Raw genomic sequence first — 23,581 nt, 5'->3', positions numbered from 1 at the left:
GGAAGCAAACGCATCCTTGCTGAAAGAAGGAACAAACAGCAAGAGACACACACCTTAACATGTGCAGTATCTTAAATACATCTAGAAAATACTTGCTTATATAAGAATGGACACATTTGTATGCCACAAAAGCTTCTGACTGACATAAAAGACAAAGCAAATTGTACCTACACATGTCACTGTTACTTTAATCCCAGGAAGGCCCACATGTTAGAAGGTCACACCCCCAAGAGATGACTGCGTAATATGCAGGTACTCTGACAAGATTTTTAGACTTCAAGATAGTATCTTCATACGAATCACTTCTTAAAGAAAGAAGTTCATATAGGTGATAGGAGGTGGTGATACTAGGGGCAAGTAGTACTGAATTTCTGACTAATTGTATCAATTCATCACATTTCTTAGGGACAATATTTGGAATCTTTTCCTGTTGCAGGCACATCTAATACTCAAACATTATTTTTGGTCATCTTTGTCCACATCCGTATTATTTTTGTCTATAGCAGCCACCTATTGCTTCAAAAATCACAGCCAAACCCGAACCAATAAACATCCACCAAAAAACATAAAGGCAGCATCCACTATAAAGTTAGGCAATGCATTCTTACATGCTCTGCAATGAGTAACCAATTAGATCAGATCGTACACAAGAAATGAACACAGCTGGCCTTTAATGCCTAAATAGCCAGCCTGAACTGCTAGCAGTAAACCCATGAAAACACATCACCACTTCAAGTAGCTAGCGCTTTTAGAAGTTAGACTTGCTATATATACTATTGCAAAAATGATGGGGGGGGGGGGGGGGAGAAGATTTCACGTTCAACTGAAACCACAAGACATTTACCTTTTTCCCAATTCTCCCCATCCCGCTGGCAGGGGGAGTGAGCAAGCAGCTGGAGAAGTTTAGTTGCTAGCTGGGGTTAAACCACAACACAAACAAACCAACCAAATACTAAACCAAAAAACCCCAAACCAACAAAACTAAACCCCAGTGCTTGTTGCTGCAAGTGCATGAAATTTCTCAATTTGCCTCAGTCTTTGAGACAAGAAAGTATGAGTGTATCTGATCTGAGACAATGCACACTGTATTTGAGATTTACAGAGATGATTTCAAGCTCCAGAACTGTTTTTCTTTGCTGTTGGCACAGGTATTAAGGACAGCGGGAAGTTACAAATGATTTAAAAAAACCCAACAAAAACAAACACTTTTTTTTTTTTACCTTAGAGAAATATCCAACTAAATGGCAGCCTTTCTCATCATTTTTTGTAAGGACATAGAAGAGGAATGGTTCAACATCGTAATACAATGTTTTGTGGTCCAGAAAGAGCTTAGCTAACAAACACAGATTCTGACAATAAATTTTGCTCACATTTCCATCAACCTAGAAAGCAAGACAGATGCAGTTACTTCCAATGTCTCAAACATGTTAGGACAAAACAACTTATTGAATCGATGTTATCATAGAAGGAAAACATCATCAATATGGTGTTACATTAAAAAAACAAACCCAAAACCAAACAACACATTAGGGTTCGGAAGAGAAATGCCCTAGCTTGTTAAATAAAAGTTCTCCAGTTTTAGTACGATTACTGTGCATTTTTATGTAGCCTCTGAGTATCCAGTTTTACCAAAGTAACTTCACCTTTTAATTTTCAAGTTACACTTACCTCTTTCACTTCATTCCAGGAATGAAAATGACGCAGACAACAGTAATGTACTAGTTAAAATTACAATAAACTGTAGTTTGCTAGAAGGCAGTGGTGTACAACAATCAAAAAAAACCGAACAAAAAAATCAAGTGTGCTATGCTGAATCCTTAAGGTGTAAGGCCAATGAATGAGCTGCCAATTACCTATCAATCACAGCAATGTTTTAGATAAATCAGACAAGATAAAATGTCTATGCCAGACTAAACGCTATCGAGTAAGAGAAGTGAATTTTCAGGCTAAGTACTACAATTAGTCTAGGTATGTTATATGAGTGTAAAGAGTCAAGCTGTGACTCAGACAGCTACAGAAAAGCCAGACAGATGCAGATTTCCTAGATCAATTAGTTACTCCATGAAAGGGAAGGCTCAGTCAAAGGCAACAGCGTTTTTAAATAATCTTCTTAATGGAAAGGTTTGCTTGTGCTGACGTTCTTTGATAAAGTCACTAGCTGTATTTCATTCACACAGCCAGCCATATGGTACGCACGCTGTGCAGAGAAAGAAGCCATATTCTGTTCTAATTTGGTTTTAGTAAAAATCCTACTTACAAATCTGAGTAAAACCCAACCTTTGGGATATACTTAAGAGATTTCAAGGTGACTTCTGTAATATAGTTGAATTATCTGGATTAAAGAAAAAAACATTTAATGGACAGCTATTGCTTCTAAAGGTATCAGAATAAACTTGCATACAGCACTTGAGATCCCATCAAATACATTAAACTGTCATAAAACTCACTCCACAGTCCAGATGCTTTTTATTCCTTGTCACACCTATTAGTAAGCATGGAAATTAAATGCTAATATTAACCAAGCAGAAATCATCACTAAGTAAGCCATAACCCCCAAATTATGTAAGCTTTTTCAGTAAGAATGCTTGTACAGAAATGTAAAAAACTTAAATGCCAGGCAAACACAGCTTGTTCATCAGTTTTAAATATGACAAGAGGAGAAAAAAGGAAAACAAGAAAAAAAAATAAAGAGGGTCTGCAAGTTCAAAAGCAAGTATCTGTCAAAAGCTCCTTGACTACAGCATAGTAGTAAACTATGTCGAAGTCTTCTCTCAAGTCTGTCAAAAGTCATGCTCTGGGCAGAGGTATATACATCTTAAATGCCAAACTCATTTCTATTTCTCTCAAAACAGAAAGCATGAAGGAAACCACAACCCCTTCATTCTGCCTAACAGAAAATGGGTGCACAAAATTCCTGAAATTATCTATCAGGAAGGATATCAACTGATGAGTAAGTTTCTCAGTTACCAGAGCAACAACTGACATTAACATTTGAAATAATAAATAATAAAAAAAAAACCCACACCACTTTATTTCAGAAGTTTTAACCTAAGTGCTTACTGGAGCACCTAAAACAGAGAAAGAGAATAAGAGCAGCAGAGAAAGAGTCAGGACATTGCCTTCACATGCACCTTGTCTTCCATGTGTTTTTTGTCAATCCCCCACCTCCTCACTCCCTTTCCCAGAGCTTTACTCAAAAAAAAAAAATATTTAAGTTTTTATTCACTTGTTGGCAGTAGCTAATGAAAATAAACTAGAAAGCAGGATTTGCCTATTGAATGCTGCATAGTTCTTAACACTCGCTAGTAGAGAAAACATAAGACATTTTGGACCGACCAGGACGATTTGTTTTCTTGAATAGGAAGAGAGTTAAGTCTGTTTACATCTTAAGCTTTTTGCTGGCAGATCTATGATCTTCATAAAAACTGCCCAAGTCAGGAAGGAAGCAATCTTGACGCAGATAGCTATTTTTTAATAGCACAAAACCAAAAACATGGGAACCAAATATTAAGATCTTGTTCTAATTTAAGGACTTCAAGACTGCATCTACCATTGTTTGAACAGATAATGGCAATGGCCAAGCACAATAGACACTTATACAATATGAAAACACATGTTCAGGTAGAAGCTATACCTGCAATTAAGAAGTTAACAATATACACATCTGAATTTTGCTGTTGAGTAACAGCCTCAAAAGAAATCCTGCAGTCTCTTCTGTTAATGCAGTTGGTAACAACTTGTGAGAAACAGGAACGTGGAGGTCAATGTATAGCTTTAGTCACTACAGCAATGCTATCTGAAACAGAATTCTATTGTCCAGGATGCCTTTAAAACATCAAACTTTAAAAGAAGTTGTCTCCCAAGAGAATAGTTTTGATTATAAAAGACGACGTATCCACAAGCTCAACTCCAGGCTTTATAAATGAGAAGCAGTGCATTCTGGCCGAAGTTGGGACTGAACCTCTGCCACTGAGCCAGGATGTTTCAGGAAAAGTTTTTCAAGCATCCAAAAGCAAGGTAAAAGCACTTGGTAGCTAAATTTCTATTTTTAGAACAATACAGAATAAACCGCTTTGCTTGGTTTTCTACATTGGAAGCATCTACATATCAATTAGTATTGTCCCTACACCCAAGACACTCAAATGTAAATGGGTGCAAGACATACTTTTCCTGAGAAGGGAAAAGGCAATCCAGTCAAAGGGCTTCCACTGCAATCCTCATTTAAGATACATGTTATGCAAGTATCTTAAGAGGCTGGCTAATGCATGAAGTACAAGTAAAGAAAGTAAGAATCGTGAGACAATGTGGCAGGGTGGAACAGGACAGGGAAGATGGACTTGGTTTTGCAGTATAAGAACAATCTCCAAGGAAGTATTTAAGTATGTTAAAGTTTTCAATAGTTCTACAACTTGTCTGTAATATCTGCAAACTGGTTACTTTCAGAAATTCAGATTTTTGATATACCTACCTCAAATACTGAAAGGTCATTTCTTCTGTAGATTTCATTGGCTGGGGGATGAAACCAGCCACATTTCTCTGAGTGCCTTAACAAAATGTTTTTACTTTTCATGTATTTAAGACAGAATTCACACAGGTAAAGCTTTGGTAATCTGTATGAAAATTAGAAAGATATTTTATACTAAAAATTTGTTATATTCCATAAACGAAACAGTTGCCACAAAGTGAAAGGCCCTCCCCATTTAAACATAAGGTACCATAAGTAAATGCTGCTTTAGTTTAAACAAATAAGTATCACATTGGAGTGCATGACTAAACATAACACACGTCAGCCATTAGAAAAGGAAGGCACGATCAGAATTAATCAATCACAGTGAACCTAATTCAACAGACTCGGACTGTGGTCAGCTGTTTGTGGTCCAGCCTCCAGCAGACCCCAGTTACTTCCTGCTTCCCACATTCCCCCTAAGCTTTTGCTGTGGTTTCCAGTACGCTGGAGTCATACCTCAAATGTTACCTCTCTTCTTCCAGTGAAAAGAGGCACACAGTAGCATACAGGGAATCTCCTTCCCTTTAGTTTTCCTTACTTTGTATGTGGGGAAGGTTAGGAGACAAATTTTCTTTCCACTGTCTTCTGTGTATGTGGGTGGGACAGCAAACCGCAGAAGGATCGTACCCTGTCACCTCCACCTCAACGATCACTTCACTTGACCACAGAAGCCCATCCTAACAGTTTCTGTTTAGGCCAATCATCTCCCTTCCACACATCTCCACAACAAAGATGGCTGTACTCATCTGGGGAGGATTCAGTTCAGACTACGTACAAGTAACCCACATGCCCTGTGCAAGACAATGCTGACAGGTGTTCCATGTACCAGAAACCACTCTTTTCCAGTTAATTTTATGGCTATTTACCTTCATTTCTAAACTACTGAAACAGTGGAAGACTGCTGCAGAAAGCAGTCAACCAAGTTTTACAGCAGAGGAGAATATTTTTCTGCTCTGAAGCTACTGGCACATCCTGGGATCATGCTGGGATCACAGTCCTGGTTTACACTACTCCAGAATTTTAAGGAAGTTTATCAACAGCACAAAAAGTAGCTTGTTCCAAGATGTAATCCCACTACACTCAGAGCCAAGAACCACACTGCCTCGTACAGATGCCATCCTGCTGTTGCGTCATACTAATAATTATCCATCACTACGCCTTTATCTGGCATTAATTTACTTGATGGAAAAGGAAACTTTTTAAAAATATGATATAAATTGAGGGAATGAAAAAGAAACTGAAATAAAATATTAACACTTTAAAAGCAGTGGTACTAAGAGGAAACAGAAATGCTCTATACACTTTTGTTATCCCTTGATTTTTATACTTCCAATTCACAACATATCCCTTATTCGCACTGCATAAAGATGACGGTATCTAGGAATGAGAGGGATAGAGAGAAAATGCAGTTTACAATAACGCTGCGCAAAGGTATTTTGGAACAGACCACATAATTTGGTTGCTTCTTACTATAGTAGTAGAGCTTGATAAACATACAGTTCTCGAAAATCTCCACGTGGGCCAAGGATCCAATTAATGTGTAAAACATGTATTTTCAGTAAACGCAAAGATCAGCAAAGATCTGCTGAGCACACACACTAGTTTCATGCTCTCTGCCTGACTCCGAGGTGCACCCCAGCAAAGGCGGCCAGAAACAAGATGCTGTTGCCACATCTTGCTCACTTTGACTTTATTTATCTAGCATGTTCAAACTTCTCCCTGGTCCCTAGAAAAAGGAGGTTAACAAATTCTGGATGACAAACAAGATTAATTCTCTGAATGGCCAGAAGTTCGACATACCTGGTTGCAAAGGTTTAAAAAAACAAACAAAACCCCTAACAAAAGAAAAAAAACAAACAAACACAAAAACCAAAACCCCCCAAATAAACAAGAAGAAACAAAACCATGCCAATACACACTGCAAGATTACGTTCATGCAGGACTAGGAAAAAATCAGTCTTTTTAATGCACCTTTGATTAGAATTAGGGAGAAGAAAAGAAAAAAGACACACAAATCCTTGTTCTTACTTATAATTACAAAAGCATATTTACTTTTAAAAGTTTAAGTTATAAACAGTTACATGAATACGAAAATAAATTATCACATTAGAAAAAAATCCCACAATGTACTGCAATCTTGACAACTCACTACCTTGCATATTCCTGTGGGTAAGGTGAAGAATACCAGGTCTGGATCTCGTATTTTCCAAACTCAATCACTGATGGGTATCGCCCACTTGTTTCACCAGTGTTTTTACACCCGATTTTCTGTCAGGTGCAATAAAAACAAAATACTAGTTATAGAAAAAGTAAAAGGAAAGTTAGCTTTACATCATCAATTTCACCCGGTGAAGGTGTGAGAAACATGAAGTATTCAAAGCAGTTGCTTAAGTTTTCCAACCTGGACAGACGACAGTGTCTGTGAACAGTCAAACAGTTAAAATTTCTTTCAAGATACCAAGCAACTGAACATGAAGTTGAGTGAGCAATGCTTAAAAGTAAGTGCATACATATAGGTGGTGCACGGCCCAGCCATGTAAGAGGCATAACTGCCTCAGTTCTTTTTTTCCCACGTCTCCTTTACAGTTCTGGTTCAAACTCAAAGCTGTCCTTTTGTCAAGACCATGAGAGAGAATCCATCAGCAGAACCCTTCCAGAGTCCTTGGAATTTATCTCTTAACAGTCAACAGTACACTAACACAGATTGATCTCTGCTATCATACTGAAGTGGAGCTGATAAGAGAAGGACTACTGGACTTTAAAGGGCTGGCAAAACTCAAAAAAAGGAAAGGAGGGAGTAACTTCAATGCCACAAATTTTAGAAATCTTACTACCTAACATTTTTGGACTGCGTATGAAAGACAAAGAAAGGATGAGGTGGGAACCATTTCCACTACCCAGCAGAAGTACAAATTAATAATGAAGTTCAATCTTTAAACTTGGTTTGAGTTAGCACTCTCTAAATTGAGACTATAAAAAGGTCACCACATTGACCCATAGCAAGTAATGCTTGTACGCTAAACCTGAAAAAAATTAAGTTAATTCCATTACTGGAAAAAAGTACAAGATGTATTCATTTATGATGCAATTTTAAGAACACATCAGTTGAAACATTACATACATCTCCCTTCTGACCCAGGTTCTCAAAGACACCAGCTGTTCATTGCATAGACACAGAAAAGCCTAAGTGTCTTTTTGCTATAAGAAAATTCAGCTGCCACATCCGACTTCCTAAAAACCCCCTAACAGAAAAAGCTCAGTCTCCACAAGCTTTAGATCACCACTGCATACCTTAAAGAACAGCATTAACACCAGCTCATATACACACTTTTTGTCAGATTCAGCTCAAATGTTTTCATTGCTAGAAAAATCTATGGTATTTAAACTCAAAGTGCATTAAATCATTGGGTAAAATGAAGTTATGAACTCTCTAAACCCAGCTTCCCAATAAACAGTATTTGCTGGGACAGACTTAACTTCTCACAGTGGCTGCTTTATGTACAGAGGAAAATCATCAGGCACAGTCTTACCAACCAGCATCCTCTCAGCCCTGACCACGATGTCATCTACGCTTAATCTCTGTACTTAATCAGTGGTAGTCCTGTGTCCAAAATGCCTAAGTATATCTCTCACAACCTATCACAAGCGTCACTTATCTGACCCACTCCAGCGTGATGCCTCGTCTCCTATCTACAAGAATCTAACTGTATATATAGTGTCTTCCAAATTAAATTCACAGCAGGCATGACACATTAGCTCAAAAGAAGGATATTCAAAATGAAGATGAATAGACTTATGAAAGTGAACTGAGTGTTTATTTACAAAAATAACTACATTTTATGCAACATGGTTCTTACCTCCAGGGAAAGCTCTCGAGCCTGTTTAAACACTTCCAAATCCTCCTGTGTAACAGTGTCCTTGCTTCCCACCAGAAATACATCCGTATTTTCTTGTTTGATGCTTAGTTTGATTTCAGTATCTGTTATTTAAAACCAGCAAAAAGTTTATTCACAGACATGAAGGTTACACGTGCCTTTACCAAAGTGATACTCCTAAATCGAATTGTAGCAACTATAGCTGTCATGACTCCCCATTTTAACTAAATTTGGGATTACTAAGTAACAGAAATGAAACCTTCCCCCCTTCTTGTTTTGTAGTTTGCTGTTTGCATGAGCTATTTTAGGTACTTGCTTTTGCCTGTCTGTATAAGCCTTTAGAGTCCAGTTCTACTAAATTAGGTTTGAACCTCATGAAATGGAGTATATTCTATCACTAGAACTATGCCATCTGATAAATTCCAGTACGCTCTACAAGGTAAAAATAAAAATAAGAGAAAAAAAAGTTGCCCTTTAAAGTTGGAGGCCAAGGCTAAGCTAAGTCTACATTCAAACATTTATAAATATATTTTTTCTTAAGTAAAAGTAATTATAAAGAAGGTAGTTCACAGCAGTACAGATCAAGTGTTGTGGAGACTGTAGCAGGATGGAATTGTTCATGAAAAAGCAATGGAGCAGAGGGAAATGAATTGAAATGCCCACCATTATACGCACTGACAGCACACAATCATGACGACAGCACTACTGCCAGAGAAAGGGCAGGGGAAGAACAAGGAAGTAGCATGAAAAGTGGCTACTCATGCGGTACTACAGAGCCATAAGCAACATCATGAAGGCATTTGGGGCTCCTAGTGTCACTACAGATGCAAAAAATAATAAATAGGTGGTGTGGTATTAGTCAGAAAAAACATTTTGGAGATTTAGTCAGCATTAGATAAAAGGTCAAAGTTTCGTTGCTTTTGTATGAAAGTGAAGTAAGAACAAGAGAAATAGCTAAGACCTATGTGACAATATTAAGAACTTTGGTTTTGGACGGGACGCAGGTTGGGTTGGCGCTTTGACCTTTGCTTACCATCATCCTGATCAGGTTTAATCCTTCCGTCTGCCAAGCTCCCCTTCCCTGGTGAGGGGGTCCCCATCTGAGGGGTCACTTTATACTTTAATCTGCCTAGAATCCTGTGCTTTTTAAGGAAAGTTGTTCTCTTGAAGTGAGCAATTGCTTTAAAAGCATGTCCTCTAGACACACCCCATCCAGAGGTACAGGCATGAGAAACAAACCTACTCCTAACCTCTTTTTTTCCATAGAAATGGCTATTAGATTTTGACATGGAAGATAATTCTGGTTTATGACGCAAACGCTTGGGTGGTGCATAGCTTGGGTGTCCCTTTTTTCGAGACTGTCCCTGAGCAGTATAGATATGAGAAAGTCCATCAAAGAGTCCCTTTAGCTGACTGTTATTAGGAAGGCTACTAAAAGAGGGTACACTTGACTGACTGGAAGAACTTTGGGGAGAATTAGAAGAAGTGGAAGTGTTGGATTTTTGCAAACTGGGGCTCTGACCAGAGATGGGGGTTGGGGGTAGAAGTGAAGAAGGTGGAGGTTTTAGCTTTTGTGTGGTACCTGTAGCCAACACAAGAGAAGTGCATGATTGTTTCTGAGAGACCTTTTTCCTTGGACGATAGTGCTTTGAAAAGTCTATTATTTCACCTCGTGATCTGCGACCATCAGGTGATGGTGTAAAGAACTTAGTAAGGCCATCAATGAGCCCTTTGGTTTTCTTGTTAACTTTAAGTGTAGAGGCAGATATGTAGGTGGAGGTGGTGGTGATTTTGGTGGTGGCACCAGGCCGAGTGGGGTCTGTAACAGGCAATCTGCTGCTTGAATCCTTCACAGATGCAGCATGACCAGATGAAGGTGTGGTACAGACTTTAGTCTTTTGACCCCTACCAGGTGACCCCCTTCCTGTGAATGCATTCACGGATCCTTCATCACTGGTTACAGACCTATGCAAAAATTTGGAAAATAAAAGTCAGTATTAAAAATCTGTAACTACCGCCAAATAGTACTACAGTTTATACAAGTTACTTATGCCACTGTACTTAATCTTTAAAGACATACACACTTTGGAAATACATTTCACACTGACATAACATTCAACTACTTTTTTCCCACCTTTTTCTTTTCAGGCCCCCTGCCCGCCCGCCTGCCCCCCCCCCCCTTTTCTGTAAAAGATAGTCCACAGTCCATACAAACAGAAGCAGCTGCGATAGCAACATCTCACAAGTATACAGCTTCCCCACCTACTTTTGGGCACAACAAAAGCATGCCTCTTTGGAGAAAAACATCAGCATGCTGTCTGAGTACAATAACTATTCCATCACCTCAGAGGTTATTGTACACACAAAGGAGATGCACATATTCAGGGTTAATAAATTACTGCATATCAAACCACTTCAGACTACGTTTGCTTAAACTGTAGAGAAAGTCTATTAGTCCTTTAAAGCAATACAATCATTTTAAAGAAACTACTAATTTTTCCATACTCTGGCTGGGTTATGTATGTCAACACTAGTAGTAAAAATTACCACCAAAGACCTAAAAGCCAAATGAGGTAGTTTATGAAGAACATTAGAACAAAGCCAAAGAAATAAACTCTTTTCTTTAGAAATTGTAACAATTGCAGAAACAAAAATAGCAAAGGAAAGGAAAGAGCAAAACTGTAAGACCAAGCGGTGTTTGTAGAAAAAACATAAACCTATCAGGCCTAACACAGAAGGTGTTAAGAAGGAAGAGTGGTGAATATCATTTAAATACCAGGAAGAAAAAAGGCATGCTGAAAGGCAACACTTTGTGACAGCAGAAGTACAGGTTTCACTGGTCACTAATGACCCAAGGGAGAAGCAACACTGAAGGATACGCTGAAGAGTGATATATTGTAAGCATGTATGGACAGAACATTTAAAACTACTTGCAGTAAAAGAAATGGGTATCGCAAGGCACGATCAAATTGCAAATCCAAACAAAGCTATATTGTTGCATCAAATGCTCCCATTCCCTTTTCCATCCTGCTCTTTGAAGTTTGCTTATTGACTTTGCAGTGGAAAGTTTTCTTCCGCAGATTTTGCCTTCTTAATTGAGATGCTGAAGTAATTAATTCCAACAGGTTACTTCTAATTAGAGACTGAACAGCCTGGGGCTACCATCTGGTTTACTGAACTCCAAGGGCCCACCAGTTTAAGAACTAGCCCCTTTTCCACTCACACATCCTTAAATTTGGTTACCTCCTAGAAGGCCACAAAACCAAAAATTTCTAAGTCTTTTGAACCCTTTAGTGCCATAAACTTATGTCCATCACAAGACATATTCTCACTACCAGATGTAGTAATCACCATCACTGCCAGAGGCCAACACACACATGGTTTTAGTTAATTCTACACAGTAATTTGCCTGTGAAGGGCTTCCTACAGATGGTCAACAGTTAAAAAATTATTCCAGTACTACTGGACACATTTCCTCTGTACTACACAAAAAGAACTAAGTGGCATTAGCTAACCTTCCTGTATTTCATGTTGCCACACACTTTTATGTGTATGATGCTGTTGTCTTCTGTACCCCACGATCACTTTAAAATAGGATTCCATGAGGAAGAGTCTCTGCTTTTATCCCATCGCCTACCTACTATTTTTCCAAAACAAAAATCACTTCATTTTATATATATTAGACATTTAAATGACAGAAATGTGCCCACAGTATTGTAAATATTTATTATATAAAGAGCCCACACACCTAGTACTATTCTAACATGCTCATGTGGCTCCCGTGCTACAAAGAATATAATTGGTTTTATCAACTTCATAAAAATATTCATAATCATAATCCAATGCTAAGAGAACTTCTGCATCCTTTAGTGTGACATTTATTTTAAAAGTTGTGGATCAAAATCCCATTAGAAAAATGCAACAGTAAAACCCTCACTACCTTTCCAACCTTTGTTTTACACGTATGAGGAAGGAGGATACGCAGAATTACTGTGTCACACAGATATTCCTGCTAAATCCACTGTGGGAACCCAAATTAGGGACATGTTTTTAGGAGAAGTACAATGGTAGTACTGTGTTAGAACCCTAACCTCCACTGGAAGGCTTAGGGGTTTCCAAAGGGGTAAAACCAGAGGTGTAGCTAGAGATACAGGGAATATTTTTATTATGCAGGCACAATGATATATAGGAAATTCAGCTAAAACACTGAAAGTTGTATGGCTATTTCAGTTACTTTCAAATGCCTAAGTCACTTAGTCAGGAGGAGAATGGAGAAGTAAAAGAATGTTTCACCCACTCTTCCTTTACCAGTGTGCTCTCACGAGCCACTACAACTACATCTTTTACTTTCATGCAGAGCCACACCTCATCCTTGTCCTGTACTAGAGCTTGTACCTTGTCCTAGAGCAACATACGCTGAACTTTAAGACAAGGTCCAAAAAAGCAAGAGAGAGAGGGGAAAGAGGATGCAGCAAGCTGCACAGCACCAGGTATATCAACTTGACTAGTGTGCTGCACTCCAGTAGTGCAAATATGGGGGGTTTCCTTCTCTTTTTATATGTTGCCTCCACTAGCTCCAAAAATTCTCATTTTGCAAAATGCGAAGTTTTACACCAGCTACTGTGCAACTCTGAAGCATACCAAACACATGCTTAGACTACAGAGAATAATGGTTGGGTAACAGCCACATGACAGAATGAGAAGTAGATAAAGCTGGAAAGCTTTTCAGCTGCTGAGTTGACATGGCCAAACAGATAGCTAAACAGGAAAAGAAAGGCATATGTGGATAGGAACATGTGATGGAGGGCAACATGCTACTGGAGTTAACACAGAATCTGCTCCTGTTTTAACACTCAGTGTAAGGTCAACTTGGTATTTGAATGCTACTTAAACAATCCTCTAACCAAGCCTTAATATGTCCAACTACAGTGTTCCATGGAAAGACAGATGCCAGAAGAATTACAGGACTCTCTTGTCTTATATAAACACATTCCTGAGAAGCAAGAGGAATTGCAAGCTCTTTCCCTAGTAACCAGTGGCAGCTTAACAGCAGAACTCAAGGAATACTTTTTTCCGAGTACCACCGAGACCAGAACTTTTGTAGTACTTGCACAGTTTGCTTTTTGGAATGGATTTTGTGAGCTGATACTAACTAATAAAGTCTTTTTTATGCAATTTTTGAACAGGTCTTTGAGCAGAACAGTCTCCTGAAGTTGTATACAAGTAACTCGCTATTATCAAGTAAAGGTAGCTGCGGCGTATGTTACCATACAGACTTCTATTTGCATCTGCTATAGGTACAAGTTCTGTTAAAAAATTATGGGATCTAGAAAATTAAGTTACAGGAGTTTTTTCATCACCTTCTGACATGACACAGAAAGCATTCACTATAATTAAGAAGTTATTGACCATTGGGCTGAAAGGGATATACTAGAATACGCATCTCCTACTTTCCCCAACTTGAAATACAGTTAAAACTGTAGTTAAACCTGCATCAACTCTTATTTGACAATGGTCTCAGAAACATTAAAAACAATTTAAGAGAAACCTACAACATTCGTTGCTTTAGTTTATTTTTCGGTCGTCCAATAGGCTTTGCATATCGTCGCCTTATTTGGGCAGCTTTCTCATGAAGTAGCTTTCTCCCTTTCTTCTTTGGTCTACAGACCTGGCAAATCCACATCCCTACATAAAAGAAAAAAAAAAAAGTTTAATTGTACACAGTTTGTTTAATTGGTATCCCAGGTGTCTACCAAGATACATGACCAATACACAAGGTCAACAAGTTATGAACAGGAGATAGAGAAGGTGAAGTGGACAGAGAAAAGTGATCCACTTCTACCCATGTTTTGAAATTTTTGAAAGCAAAATGCTCATGGCAAGTGGGGGGAGGCAACAAGGATCACAGAAAAAATTGTGATCAAACAGGTTCTTAGAAGAATTCCTGTTCTAGCTTGTTCCTCCTTGTACTACCTAGATCTTTCTTCAGACACAATTAAGATTGTTGCGGGGGGGAAGGGGGGAATTACATGTGGGTTACACAGCAATCTAGGCTACAGTGTGCTACACAAAACACCAAATCGCATCTAGGTATCTTCGCTTTAATGTAGAACAACTTATTTGGCATCCTTTTAATTTTAGGTGACCATGTCTGAACACTTCATTTATTCTAGATAAGGCTAGGGATTTTGGAGGGGGGAAGGCTGAAAAACCTTTAGTGTAACTTTAGGATTAAATAGAGAAAGCCATAAAGATGTGAGAGCAGAAGTGAGAAGTGCTATTATAGAGATCAGAAAACCTGAAAACACAGGTATTTTGTTTGTTTGCCTGTTATTTTAAATTACTCTTACAAAAGGCATGAAGCAGCAGGCTCTTTCACCCACTCTAAGGATTTCTTTGTCTGCGCATATACACCAAACATTTTACAGACTTCGTAAAACTTCATCTTCAATAAACTGGTCAACAGCTCAATACACAGTGAATTCATCTGGTCAACTAACCACAGACATTTACTATTTTCCTGAGCAAGAAAATATCTCAAGTAAAGAAAAATAACACTGGCTTTGACATGATTGAAATAATAATGTTTACCAACGCAAAAAAAAAAAATAAAAAAATCAGCATGCTCAAGACCTTTTGGTCACTTAGTGTATGAAAAGACTGTGAAGGAAAGTATTTTCATTGAATGGATTTTTATTATCACCTTTTGGCATTCTGGAAAGTGGTGGGTCACAGCACTCCATGTGGAACCCTCTATCACAGGAGTCGCAAAAAAGCATGTTATCCTGAAGGGAGGCAAAGGGAGAAGGGGGGAGGAAGAGGAGAAAACACAGTTAATACAGCATTGCTTTAAGTTGTACATCAGTGATTTGTATTTGGATATGTGCTAAGTGCAAAGCTACAGTAAACAAAGAAAAGTCACATAACATTCAACAATCTAACTTACTGCATTTTTGCCTTGGATCCTACATGCACTGCATGTCTTGCATTCAATACACTGCCATCTTAAGGCCTTCACATTTGTTGTTAACTCAGGACAGAATTTCAAACATGATGGATGTCCTAAAAAAAACAAAATATTTAAAGTTTGAGATAAGATTGGCAAGATTGACCAAGTTCAACAGGACATTACCAGCACCACCACAACCATGTGAGCAACAGCTGTTTTTAGCACTTTGGAACACATTATTTAACTTATCTACCTCATACAAAGATACAAAATAACTGCCATAAAACTCACTTATGAAGACGGGTAGAAAGTTGACTTCTACTCTAACTGACACCTGCGAACGGTCTACACAAGAACCTGAAATGGAATTTTTATTTTCAATAGTAATTTCCACAGCATATTAAACGGCCATTTGTTCTGAAATTTTTTTTTTTTTTTTCAAAAAAGTTGATCCCACTCTCCTTCCATAGCAGAGCGACATAAACAGAGGAAATCTTTAGATAAAACAGTGTTATATTTTCTATACATATGAAGTGTCTATCAGAGAAACTTAACAGTCAAACTATACGCATTTTTCATTTGAACTTATTATTTAATTCTATACAAAGAACAATTTCAGAGCAGTAAAAAGGAGGAAAAAAAAAACAAAAAAAAAGAAAAAAAAAAGGGAAGCTGGCAACTGGCACAAAAAAAAAAAACTTGCTGCAAAGGAAGATTTAAAACAACGTAAGGGAGAGTAGCTGAGCTACCACCTCCATGAAACTATGTTTTATTCCCTGGCAGGACCATCCTCTTTTCATGGTAGCCCAGAAGGCCTATGTAGCTTTTCCAATTAATGCAAGAGAGCAGACAACCGAACACATGCAACACCTTAGGCAATACTGGCAGTGATTTTTCACATCTTCAACAACCTCAATAAAGCTTACCTGTAATCCAGAAAAGAGAAAAGCACTGCTAAATAGGAAGGGATAAACCTTCCCAGGGAAACACTTTTTACCAGTACTATATTCAGAGATTATCAATAACATGAACCCACAAGCTGTCAGAGGGATAAGAATCCCTGATGGCATGCTGCACTTATAGATGGCTGCAGAGATGTGATGCACATGAAGGATGCTTTCTTCTCACTGTCAGTCAGGATATGTGCCTTCTTCCAGGTAACGGCCTAACCATGGTGATTCACACTTTCTCCATCTGCTGTTTCTCAGTTCAAGACTGAGCTAAACCATCCCAAAGAATACAGGCTAACCCATGAGCATTCACTATGAGCATGAGCTCTTCTGAGGCATGAATGGCAAAGACGACCAACATAAAAGCCACCTCAGTAAGTAGAAACTTCAGATTTTTTTTCTGTTTATTTTGTGTACCCAAGGCTTAATCCACTTTTTGTTGGACTTTAAAAGACAACTTAAATTGTGTAAACATAGCATATTCTCAAAATAAAATGCAGGAATGTGATCTATTAGTAAAGAACAATCAATAAAATCGAAAGAGTAATGTCAAAACCAAATACATTGGAGAAACACTGACATTTGATTCCTAATATACAATTTAAGACAAACAATATTTTTGTGGTTAAAACCAACTATGCACTTGAAGTGACAAACATATTCTTTAACTGCATAGTTGAGTTCAGTGCTACACTGATCCCTTCAATGAAGCTTAACAAGTGCTTCGTTTAAAAAATACATGCTAAGAAATAAGAAAAAAGCTCTCTAGAGTGGCTGACATTAATAATCAATATCACAGAAAGACTTATTTCATCAACCATGATTTAACAACTATATTAACACATTAAAGTGCAATCATACACCAATTACCTCCATATAAGCACATTTAATTCCCGTTATCTACCCTGCACAGAAGCGATTTACTTCAAGTAGCAAGTAATTTGTCATTTAAGTTGTTGACTTTTACTTTGCCTTAAGTAAATAACTAAGAAGTATAAATATAAGAAACACCCATTCTCAAGGCTTGGTAACTATGCACCATTTAGGTCTAACAGGGGTTACTTTATTTCTCTGTCATCCACCAATGTAACATTGCTCATTCAAGCAACCCCACAGCCAAATACGTTTGTTAATATCCTTAAGCGTTAGATTTTATTACCTGAGAAAAAATAAAGGAAAAAAGAATCCATTGGTACTAAATACGAAGATTCTACCTGCAAGTCCAAGTCCCTGAGCCACAAATAACTAAAGGCTGGAAGAGTACAAATGGTAGTCATCACTATGCATTTGCCATGCTTCTTTACTGTCATTTAGGCATGCACTAGCAGAGACAGCACAGAAATGTTCAGATTTCAATATACCATATAGTATTGTTCTTTAACATTGTGTAATACACTCAATTTTGGACATAAATCAACATAAGTGCAAATATAACAATAACAAGTAGAGAGTAACGTCTACCAGACATGAAGTGGTGAATCAACACTGGTTTCACTTTTAAAAGGGACTCTTTTTAACTGCTTTTGTAGTTTAACAGATTTCTGTAGTCAGTTAAACTGAGTCACTGTGACCTTCAGTGATTTTACAGCTAGTTTCTTTAAATTTGAAAGAGCTGTAGAGGGAAAGCATGTTTCTGGCTTCAAAATTCGCACTATTTCAGCTCTAACTGATCTAAACTGAAATCAAGAAGTTACTATCTTCTCCATATCCAGAAGCTGGTGCATCTGCCAAGAGGTTTTCAACACTTGATCAGACTCCAGTCTGAAGTGTTTCAGATGGTAATTTCTCCCGGTTCAATCACTTGACTTTCATTCAAACCTCAGCAGCATCAATATTTTAATGTAGCACACACATTTAACAGATCATTGGAAATTCAGACCTTTGAAAACTGGCAATTTCCAACACGAGTATATATAGCCTTACTTTAAAATAAAGCTATTAAAAATTAAACACTTTGAAATTCATTCCTATCCATCCCAGTAAGAAAACATTAAAATTTGTGATACATTGATCTGGCAGAAATAGTTGAGATCAGGAAGTTAAACCGGAATGTCTCACTCCTTTCTCACCGAGTGCAACTCCTTTAACCTGCCCACTTTTGTTTCTTCATTGCAAATTTGGGTCTTGTATATTCTTCAAAAAGTTTGACAAAACAACTAGGTTGTTTTTTTTTTAAAACTACAAGTATTGTATCAGTGACAACAATTACATACAGTGCTAAAATTAGATATGCCAATATCTCCAGTTATTTTAAACTTTGATACAAATGTTGGGTACTAATGTGTAAGACAGTTCACAAAAAAACCTTTGTGCTCGATGACCTTTTAGGCAGAAAGCATTATTTATTTAGGGTAACTTTAGCTATAAGCAGTGAGGTTCACTGCACCTACCTTGAGCACATAGCAGGTTTTTCCGCCTGTGGGTTTCTTAGCAGTTAATTTCATGCAACTAGCCAACATCCTTCCACAGACTGCAATTAAGGCAATTCCTATATTCCCTTATTCTTAAAGCATACCCTAAATCTCATTTATAAAGCAATCTCTGCACAGTCCTTCCCTAATGTTTTCTGACCGTATTCCTCTTGACCTGAGGACCCGAGTCTGATGTCTTTGTTCTGCTTTCCAGCCCCTCCTACCCAATTTTCATCAGTAACCTTCTTGTCTTCTCAGCCTAACATACTATTAGTTTGAAAGGACAGTAACCACAGGTATTCTTAGTTTTAGCTGTTTTTTCCCCTTTTTTAAAACATCTATTATAGTTCCCCAGTAACTCAACATTTTTTTAATCCTCTAAAACTTCAACTCCCTTTTAAAATCTGTCAGCAGCAGCTCTTAAAATTGCTTCTGCACCACTCAATTGGCAAAACAGAAGTAGAGTTCAGTTCCAGTTCTCAAGTCTACTGACTTTTCAAAATCAAAAGGTAGGGGAAAGGGGGGTGGGGGGTAGCGGGTGCGGGGAGGGGAGCAGGATGGGATGTCAGACTGACAGACAAGGGATGGACATCAACCTACCAAAAAAACAAACAAAAAAAAACCCAACAAAAAAAAAACCAAAAACAAACAAACAAGGAGAGCGTTCGCTTTTGTAATAGGATTTGTCTTCTCACATCTGACATCCCTCATCTTACTCCTTTAGAAAATACCCTGTGCAACATGACACAGCGGTCCATTTCCACCACTCAAATACATTAACCACCCAAATGCCACAAAATACAAGCAATATCAATGACATTTCCATCTATCCAGATAGTTTCTGCTTTCAGAATGCAGAGGCATTACCTGAAGAGACACAAGCAACTCACACAAAAACATTAAGGAGAGCAGACGTGCCAGTAGTGGGCACTGCAATTTAATCTCTGATCAACTGAACAAAATACTTGGAACACGCAATTTCTCTTATGTTTTGTTAGACAGCAAGACCAGCTTTGAGATTCACTGCTATGTGCAAAATCACAAATCCAATTACAATAAACCTCCACTCGAGTGAGGTTTTGTTATTTATAACTTGCACTGAGATTGGTTTTTATTTTAGTGTAGGCATCAGTAGCTAAAGTTTAACCATCCAGCAATCCGATTGGCAGTCTCAACATTTCATTCTTTTTATCTAATACATCTGAGGAACTAATTAAAGATAATTTAGTCTTAATGAGGCAGAGAGAATGTATCAGTGTTAATTCAAATGGAAGCTGATCCATGAAAGTCAAGACTTGCAGTTCTAAAGCATCTTAGACCTACCAGGGGATTATTACACAGCAGAAAAATAGCTGATATCTAAGCTCACCTGATTTATGTAAACTCTGCATACTAAATTCTAGCCAAACACAAATCCTATTAAATATCCAAATACTAGAATGCATACTGGAAAATACAGTCAATCTGTAAGCCATTGAAGGAAGACAGTTTAAAGTCTATGGGGTTTGGTTTTGCACACTGGGGTGAAAAAGCCACTTCCTTACTTCACCGTTTAATCATTTGCTTGAATATACTAAAAAAACAATAAATTGGTTAAAATACAAAGTATCTGTCCGGGGTGACAGATTCAGAAGCACACAATCAAGAGCATATCCTGATTAACTGAAGACATATTTGTGATCCGCATCGTTTTGCTTTTACTCCAGTACTTAGGTAGCTATCACCATACCCAAGACAGACTATCTTCAGCACACCTACAAAACGATAACACACGTGGACTCTGAAGGCAAAGACATCAGAACAGTATTTTCACTTCCAGCCTTCTCAGAAGCAGCACTGACTTACACAGACCCTACTGTTTCTCTACTCACTTCCCTCTTCTTCGTTCTGGCATATAAATTGGTACGGCTCTGCAGTGAACTGGACTGGGAAACCTATCAGACTTCTCTTTCCGATCAGACTTGTCTTTCAACCTCATTTGTCCCTCAATCCAGTTTATATGTGACCAGGTGCCACCACAACGGGGTAGCAGCAAGCAGCTGGATGGTGCAGCTTGTGACTTTAAGCAGCGCTGGTATTTCATCTCTGAGCTGGGATGGGATGGTCTACATCACAAAGCTTTACCAGAAGTACTTCCCAATGCAGCTGTAAGCTTATGGAAGCAAAAGTCTTCTTACTGGCACAGCTAAACAAAAGCAGTCCACTCACCTGACAAACTACACTAACCAAATAACTCCTCTTCCAGCATAATGTTATTTTCCACAGGGGATTTTTTCAGAATAGCTAAACTGATCATTTTCACATCCAGAATGCTACAGCTGTGCCAAAAAAAAAGCTTTATGGCATGGAGTTGCTGAGAGATCCGCCCAAGTTTTTTAGCCAAATCCCTCTGTAAATCAGGAATAACCTAGGCCAAGAATACGTTTGGTATCATCCATACACAAGCACTGCACAAAGCAACAGCATGCATACAGTACGTTACAGTATAGTCATTTTCCGAATTAACCTAGTTGCTCACTTTAAGGGAAGCACCTGCTTTCAGAACAGCCGCATAGAATCTGCAAGAACTGCTGCAACACACAGGAGCAAGGTCATATATATATATATATATATATATATATATATATATATGATCAGCAGAGAATTGCTCTCTTGTGCCTGACAAGTAACAGGTGCCTAACAGCTTTAGTATGTTATTTGAAATACTACTCAAATTCCCACTTGAGTAACAAAATAATTTTATTTAAAAAAATTAATTGGGTACATAAGACAGGCCAACAGCAAAGACTGCTACACAGTCTTTATTATGATGATTATTTCTCAGCTTCCGAAATGTTGCAAATCCGTGCAAGTAAAATTCTTGACCATCATTTGATGTCACAAGGCAGAACTGAGTTTTCAGATCAAACACAGATCCCAAACAATAACAGAATACCTGTATTTTACAAGTGTGGTGCCCCTATTAATCTACTCAGCAGATCTATACTTTTGGCATAAAGATGAATTCACCCATCTCATTCATGGCTACTGAGATGACAAAATTTTAGTTAAAAAAGATAGTTCCATCCCCCACTTCGTTTCAGTTCTCAATCTATGTCTAAAGAGAGGATGACATTAAGAAATCTAAAACAGTTTTAATACCTTACACCCAAACTTAAACAGAAACATTTCTAGTATTTAAAAAGTCAGCCAACTTACCACTGCTGCCACAGTCTGCACAAGATAACAGCTCTTCTGGTTTTTTTTCACGATTTGACTCTTTCGTTCCCAAACAAAAGCTACATATCGGGATGGGATCAGCTCGTGGCTAGATTTAAAAATAAATAAGACAGAGTTAGCTAGGGGGGAAAAAAAAGCCTCAGTGATCTTTTCTTTCACTTTTACCTGACATTTTGTTGTACCACATATTAAGACATACATCCATTTTACTACCTCTAGAATAACAAAAATTATTATCTTATTTCATAAATGTTAACTTGGCCCATAATAAACAACCTTGTGTACTAATCCATGTAACCCTCTCCAAGACTAGTGGTTAACAAACATGAGGCAAAGTAAGAACTTGGGATACTATTCTTGAACACACAACTTTGACTCCAGCACACAATTACTTTTTCTTCAAGATGCAATAGTGCTCAAAGATTAAGATGCAAACTGGTCTTTATTATACAGTAGTATATAGTTCCTGTCCATAAGAAAACAGGAACTTTTACAAAGACTCTCAAACATAAGACATACTTTTATTACTTTTCCATCCAACACAACTCACATCTGAGAAAATATGCCATTTTAGGATAAAATTCAACAGATTAACAGTTATCCTTTCCAGTCTGATGGGTCCCATCAGCTATGACACATAAACAGAATAAAAAAACATGCAATTTTTTCGAAGTCTGGAAGCAAGACACAGAACTTTTCAAAGACTTAAGAATGGATACAAGTTTACTTCCGGATCCTCCTCATCTGCTATGTGACAAACTATCAGAACAAATACACCAAAGCAGTTTCTGCAGTTTTAGAGCTTTCATGTTACCTGCATCATCCAAAGGCTTCACGTATTAATGCCTACACAGAAGTTTACCTGTAAACAGATCTGAAACCAACAGAATGATACACAACTCTTGCTTCAAGTGGGATACTTTTACCTTCCCAGACTAGCTTCTAGCAGCTAGCACCGCAACAACTCAAAAATTACCAGCTTTTCCACAAATCCATGGTTTCCAGATTCAGCTAAGCAATGCCATTAATTTTCTGTATCAAAGTAATTATTTGTTGGTTTCACCTTCAATTTTTACATTTCCAGGCTATGTCACAAAAGCTGACAGACTATCTTCACGTGACCTAATTAATCTGTGTTTCATTACAGTTCTGGGAAGTAGGGAATGCTTGTTTTTAAGGGTATTCTTGACAAGGCATCAGTTCCATGGAGATATGCCCTTATACCTCAACACAATGCAATACAGAAATACTGAAACTAGGTTTACATTATTAAGTTTCAGGATCATCTTAAATCAGGTAGCAGATTCCAAAGAATACTGACACCAGCAAGGTAAAGTTGTCCTACCCAGACAAGAGGAGCACATGTATCCTCACCCTAGCCTACAAGAACTTCCCATATAAACATAGCCTGAGGCATAGTACTTTCTCTGAAAGCTTAGCCTTCAAAAGGTCTGCTCGCTGTTCATCTCTTCACAATCCAGTTATCGGGACACTGACATACTCTTATACCCCAAAGAATATACTTAGAAGATGACCAGAGACTAATACTTTTTGCAAGTGTGGAGATGTTTTGTTCTCTTCCATAAACTACAGAAGGGAACTGCACTATTGCCTTCTTGTAACTAAGAGGAGCAAACATCATCTGCAGTCCTTAGTCCTATTAAAACCAC

The 23,581-nt window shown here is 37.9% G+C and overlaps 1 protein-coding gene across 8 annotated transcripts in view; it reads right to left on the bottom strand.

The window, feature by feature from the left end:
• Positions 1-23,581, bottom strand: part of KAT6B (lysine acetyltransferase 6B) — a 145,376-nt gene that overhangs the window by 33,811 nt on the left and 87,984 nt on the right. For 5 of the 8 annotated variants that reach the window (XM_080403181.1, XM_080403182.1, XM_080403184.1 and 2 more), the window contains 9 exons: positions 21,891-21,999; positions 15,329-15,444; positions 15,086-15,167; positions 13,935-14,067; positions 9,416-10,347; positions 8,365-8,486; positions 6,660-6,775; positions 4,469-4,610; positions 1,221-1,382 (listed from right to left, as the gene is read on the bottom strand). In XM_080403181.1, coding sequence (XP_080259307.1) covers positions 1,221-1,382; positions 4,469-4,610; positions 6,660-6,775; positions 8,365-8,486; positions 9,416-10,347; positions 13,935-14,067; positions 15,086-15,167; positions 15,329-15,444; positions 21,891-21,999 — 1,914 coding nt within the window. The remainder of the gene's footprint in view (positions 1-1,220; positions 1,383-4,468; positions 4,611-6,659; positions 6,776-8,364; positions 8,487-9,415; positions 10,348-13,934; positions 14,068-15,085; positions 15,168-15,328; positions 15,445-21,890; positions 22,000-23,581) is intronic. The other 3 variants (XM_080403185.1, XM_080403186.1, XM_080403188.1) reach the window with 3 other exon arrangements.

This window comes from Falco punctatus (genome assembly GCF_963210335.1).
Source record: "Falco punctatus genome assembly, chromosome: 9".
NCBI lineage: Eukaryota > Metazoa > Chordata > Aves > Falconiformes > Falconidae > Falco > Falco punctatus.
This window is presented reverse-complemented; position numbering and strand designations above follow the sequence as displayed.